This window comes from Medicago truncatula, chromosome 1 (assembly GCF_003473485.1).
Source record: "Medicago truncatula cultivar Jemalong A17 chromosome 1, MtrunA17r5.0-ANR, whole genome shotgun sequence".
In the NCBI taxonomy this organism is placed as follows: domain Eukaryota; kingdom Viridiplantae; phylum Streptophyta; class Magnoliopsida; order Fabales; family Fabaceae; genus Medicago; species Medicago truncatula.
The window spans coordinates 33,043,736-33,049,886 of record NC_053042.1 but is presented as its reverse complement, the minus strand read 5'-3'; the positions used below and the strand labels follow the sequence as shown (position 1 = coordinate 33,049,886).

Sequence of the window (6,151 nt, the reverse complement as noted above, 5' to 3'; positions counted from 1 at the left end):
GATACACCTTTACAAGACGTAGCAAATAATGTCATGAGAAAACTACACGTCAAAAGAAAGCCATATGCAAATACAACACTTCAAAAAATTAGAATTAATCTGGAAAAAGATTAATTTGGTAAAATTCAACACTTCAATGCGGAAAGAAGAGGGGAGAAGAAAATGATGTATATTAGTCAGTAGTAATAATCTGGTAAAAGAAATAAAAGAGATAGAGAACTAGATTACTATAGTATTAACTAAAACAAAAATATGCAAATAAATGAGCAAAATGGTCAGTCGGTAAGTACCTACCGAACAGTTCTGTATTTATATATACCGAATGTGTGTGTATCAAAGGCTAATTTAGTAGTTTTAGGGGGTCTAAAAAGTAACATCCAAAAGTAAATATACTTTTTCGGGCCTACACCGACCGGGTTGTTACTCCAGGCCCAACCCGAACAAAGTATATAAATATAACACATCGTCGTTAGGGTTTCTGCAGTTCCTCACTATCACTCCATAGCCGTTCGTGAATCAAGAAAAAATGGGTAAGAATGTGAATTTAGCTTCAGTAACGATTTAATCAAATCAAATTTGTAACCTTTTTAAACATATAATCTGAATTGAATTTCGATTGCATTTGAAGCAATTAAGATGTTCGAGTTGAGGAGCAAAACCAAAGCTGATTTGCTGAGCCAGCTGAAGGATCTGAAGGCGGAGCTCGCTTTGCTCCGAGTCGCCAAAGTCACCGGCGGTGCACCTAACAAGCTCTCTAAAATGTAAACAATTCATAATCGCTTTTATATGGAAACTGCTTATGTGATAATCGCGTTTTGTTAAAGTTGTTTTTGTTTGTTTGTTTTTTTGCAGCAAAGTTGTGAGGCTTTCAATTGCACAAGTGTTGACTGTGATTTCACAGAAGCAGAAAGCTGCGCTGAGAGAGGTTTATAAGAATAAAAAGTATTTACCACTTGACCTTCGTCCCAAGAAGACTCGTGCTATTAGAAGACGCCTTACCAAACACCAGGTTTAATTTTTTGCTTAATTTGTTTGTTTGGTTGCGTTTCTGATTTCATGTGTTATTGAGTTGTTGTTGTTGGTAGAATCCAACAGTTTTGTAGAAAAGCAGTGATTAGATAGTTATTATAATGGATATGTATGAAATGATTGTTTATACTTGATGCTTCACACATAGTCATACAATTTGTAATTTGCTTATGTATGTGGTATGGATTCGGGTATGCGGTCTGGAACTTTTATAGAATTCGGAAAAGCTATTTAGGTTTGTCGTACGCTGGTAGGCTGTGAGTACAAATTAGCAGCCCACATCGGAAATTATAGCTAACATAGAGATATAACAAGTATGGTTTGTCATATATAGATATATGTTAGTCAGTAGTCCAACATTGAAAATTTAGCTCACATTGAGAGGCAGATTTCATTATGAATAAACGTTGTACGACCAGCCTTTAATATGCATTGGATAGCTTTGAACTGGTGGGACCTCATTATGAATAAACGTTGTACGACCAGCCTTTAATATGCATTGGATAGCTTTGAACTGGTGGGACCTGTGATGCACACACCAAAGTCAGTTAATTAGTTTAGATGTATATCTATAAATTTTACCGGGGCATATATTTGTTCATTCAAAATGGTTTGCTGGTACTTTGTTTCATGCAAATTCTTGAAGAATTCTGGTGAACTAATTCGCATAAGTACCGATACCGGTACATGAATACCAATCTGCGGATCCTAGGTTGTCCTGCGAATTCTGTGCCTATGCTTCGTCAACTTTATTTATAGGTTCTAAGTGCAATTTATATTTTTTTATATTCTACATTGTAGCGGTTAGGGATTTAAACATTGTAATGGTTGCGTTGCAATTATGTTGAAAATTGTAATCAAATACGTTGGATGTGGTCTTGTTGTAGTCATATTGCATTTGGAGATACATAAAACTACGATGTTGCAGCCTAGATTTTGGTTGTGGGTTTTTCTAATTTAAAACTTTCGTAGCAGTATCCTTTTTTGGGTTTCGCCATGTGATAAAATAGTTATTGAAATAAATATATGCACGATTGCCGTGGATGCTTTATCCACTTGTACAATTTTGAGTGGGTATATTGTACACTGCAGCAGTTAGGGTTTTAAATAGAGTTAATGGTCATGTAGGGTTTCATGATATCACATCCAAGGTTGTGGAGTTAATGAAAACTCTGATGTCGCAGCCTAGATAGTGGTCATGGACCTTTTATTTGAAAACCTCAGTAGCATTTACCCATTTTGATGTTTCCCTTGTAAATTGACTTGAACACGTTTCCCGGCAGTGGTTATGCATCATCTTACCAGCCTTTTGTTTGGTGCAGGCATCATTGAAGACAGAACGAGAGAAGAAGAAGGAGATATACTTTCCACTAAGAAAGTATGCAATCAAAGCTTAGGCTAGGATTGCTTTCTAGTTGCATTGTAGACCAGTTATTTGAAATATTGAACTTTAAGGTTGCCTAATTTGTTTGTCTGGCAGTGTAGCCTATGCGTTCCAATTTTTGTGTAGTTACATTTCTGATTTCCATTATAGCTTCTGTATGCAACTAATCTATCTCTCTTGAGAGTTCCCAAAGCTTATGATCAGTGATGTTATCCTTTTGAGACTACTCAAACACTTAAAAAAGCCCCCATACAAGTTAATGAATGATGGCTTATGTGGCTCTGCAATCTTATTTACACATGCGCAGTTCATCAGAGACTTCATTAGCACTTATTACAGTTCATCACAGACTTCATTACCCCTTGTCACAACCATTTATTTTACTTTCTTTTTGCCAAGCATTAACAGCCATCTTTTCGCCAAGCATTAACAGCCATCTTTTCATTTATCTGAGCTATGAAGTTCTCAACTCTTGTTGCGGTTTTGTTATTATCTGAGCTACGATGTTCTTAACTCTTGTCGCGGTTTCAGGTAGCTATCTGTTTAGGAAGCTATCTGTTTTAGTAATCCATGTTAGTTAGCATCTGGTGAATGGTCCTGTGATTGAATTTCTCCATCAAATAAGCACCCGATCTATATTTTTTTTGTCGTCAAATTCAAATGAAGAAACACAGCGAAGAAATGAGCTTAGTATGAGTTTTGCCAAAATTACCTTGTCCCTATGACATGTTGTCACGTTTGCACAACTTGGTAGTAAATGATAAAAGGGTTAATAGTGTTTTACCCTCTCATTTTCGGTTTTAAATAATGTAAAATATATTTTTGATTTACCCTGTAAAATATTTTACCCTCTTAATAGGTCATTCAAAAACCAATTTTTTTCTTCAGAAATTTTGGTTTTTGAATGACATATTAAGGGGTTAAATCAAAACAAAATATTTTACGGAGGGTAAATATCATTAAAAATAACTTATATTATAGGGTGTAAAATATTTTACAGGATGTAAAATTGAAAATAACCTATATTAAGGGGGTAAAATATCATTAACTCATGATAAAATGAACATGCAACTTGATTTATCGATTTAAGGAGATGCTAAAAACAACAGTTGGATCTGCTCAATCCAGCAATGATCTAACATTGGTACTTAAGCTTGTCTGTAGTAAGTTTGTATAAAAACTCACTTGTATACAAACACTCACTTGTATTGTTAGCGTAAAAAAAAATGACTCGTTCAAATAAATACTACGCTAAGTTAATTTGTACTGTTATGTACCAATAAAAGTTGAAGGACATCATTAGTATAGTATTTTCTTTTATTTTTGTATAAACCCTCCGGTTTTCAAGTGACAAGGGTAATTCAAAGTTCAATTGGGGGATAGATAAAAAAATTTCTCCCACAAATTGAACTGAAAGTCTACTAATTAACACTTTGCCTTTTGATAGAGCTCATTAACCACTTGAGTTTTTGTTGCTTGATTATCAGTACTATTTTTTTTTTTTTGGGTAGGACAAAAGTTAATATTTATGATATGATTATCAACTGATTTAAATAGTTTTGAAGAAGATACTATACGGAATTTCCCCTAAAAAAGATACTATACGAAATACAATCTAAGTATATGTTTTATATAGTCAAAATAATATAATTATTGTTTTATGTGATGCGATGTGGTATTTTTACATTTAGTTTCCCTCCAATAGACTTTTACCATAAGCTTCATCTTCTTTAGAATAGATGATAGATAGATAGATTATTCTCTATTTATAATTTAGTTTAAATTAATGCATTCTTAAATAATAATTTATATCGTTACAACTAATTTACAATTACCTCAAAACTAATTTACAATTTGTATAATGATCAAACAATTTAGTTATCACGTATTGACCTGTACGAAATCTATTAAGTCCACCTAATATTTATTTAAGAAAAGAAAATACTGTGTCATTTCTTTATTTAACAACACAACTGAAAAATCTAGTAAAAAAAACACGACTGAAAATTAAGGAAAAAATGTGGTTCATATTGTCGAAAACTGAAACTGGGTATTTTTGACCAAAAAGCTAAAGAAATTTTGTCCCGGTCATTTTCCAATCCATGAGTCTGAACATATATTAATCAGACTAGGACTTGATTAATATATTTACGAAAAGTAAATACTTTTCCTTAAAAAGAAAAGAAAAGTAAATACTGTGTCATTTTCTTGATTGCTCTTATCAACCCAATTGAAAATTAAGGGAAAACCGGGATTCATATTGTCTAAAACAAGGTAAAAAATGCACGAAGGTTTCCAACAAATTCTGCATTACATCAACTTCTTTTTGTTTTTCCGCTGCTAAAAGTGCTAGATTGATTAATATGTGCTTAGACTAATGGGGTGGGAAATGACATGTTACTAATTTTCGTCAGCTTTTGGTCAAAAACATTGAAAACAAGATGAGGGAATTGCATAGGATAAAAAAGATGAAGTAAAGAAAAATTAACCGATCGAAAAATAAACATATCCAAAATAAATAAAAGACTAAAAATGAAATGAAAAAACTTAAGCGCCTAAAGCAAAACCTAAAATTAGATTAAGTGGCCAAAAATTTAATTTTGCCAAAATCATATTTGAAGGAGAGTGAAGCAAAATTATTAAAAAAAAAAGTCCCCGTAGCGTAGCTCAGTTGGCAGAGATAATGCATTATTATATGCAGGGGGCCGATGTTCAAACGCCGGACACCCCATTTATTCACTTGAAAAGTGAATTTCTAGCCACCAGGTTACCTGACAAAAAAAAAGAAAGTCAAGTGTGATTCTCAAATTTCTAGCCACCAGGTTTCTTACATATACAATTTGTAACCGACAAGTTCTATAGTACAGCCAACAATTTGAGTGTATTGCTGGTACACCAAATCTTTAAATTAATAGTTAAATGAGTTATTTTTTGTAGGAAAAAATTATTTTCTATCACCTATAATTATAATAACTAAATCTTATTTACCAAAAACGTCAACGCAATAAAATTTAATTTTTCTGAATTTTTATTACTCATAATAGAGAATTTTGAGTATTTTTTTACCATAAAATGTAAAAAAATTAGTATGATTTTTATAAAAAATGAAATGATGTTCTTTCATATAAAATGATATTTTCTAAAATATACATATCAACAAACACATATTTTCTTCATAAAAAATATAGTTAATTTATAAAAATTGTAAGCGAGAATAAATTACGGTGTACCATAGAAGTCCCCTTTTTAACCACGTATATTATATATTGATTCTTTTTGAAGGAGTATACTGTATATTGATCTTCATGAAGAATGGAGTCATGTTTTTTGGTACAATATTCTAAACATGTCGACGGTTGCCATTCTTTAATGATGTAACCAATTAAGCTATAAATTAAATTTACTGTCTGATTCAACTCATGATCATGTATTACGTCTAGCATACATGTTATATTTTCTTGGGTGAATTGGCATTACATGCATGCTTACGCGACATTTTTTTCTTGAATTTGAAAAGGATGGTTACGTGACATTATAAGCTATCGTCATAATAATTTGCAAGTGCTTGTTTATGTCCGAATCTGACCCCCTAAATCCTAATTGATATCGTATCCAAATTATACAGGCGCCAATCTTACTCGGTCACACAATGTGAACATGCTTATATATAAACCGTAAACAAATTTTCATTTGGCAATGTTTTTGGGAATTCCATATATTTGACTTAAGTTCCGGCTC

The 6,151-nt window shown here is 32.4% G+C and overlaps 1 protein-coding gene across 1 annotated transcript; it reads left to right on the top strand.

Annotated features, from left to right (window-relative positions):
• The first annotated feature begins 400 nt into the window (after window positions 1-400).
• Window positions 401-2,711, top strand: LOC25484086 (60S ribosomal protein L35). The gene is made up of 4 exons (XM_013612841.3): window positions 401-530; window positions 629-761; window positions 853-1,009; window positions 2,352-2,711. Exons 1-4 carry the CDS (start codon window positions 527-529, stop codon window positions 2,424-2,426), a joined length of 369 nt encoding a protein of 122 aa, XP_013468295.1. The 5' UTR covers window positions 401-526; the 3' UTR covers window positions 2,427-2,711.
• The last annotated feature ends 3,440 nt before the right edge of the window (window positions 2,712-6,151 follow it).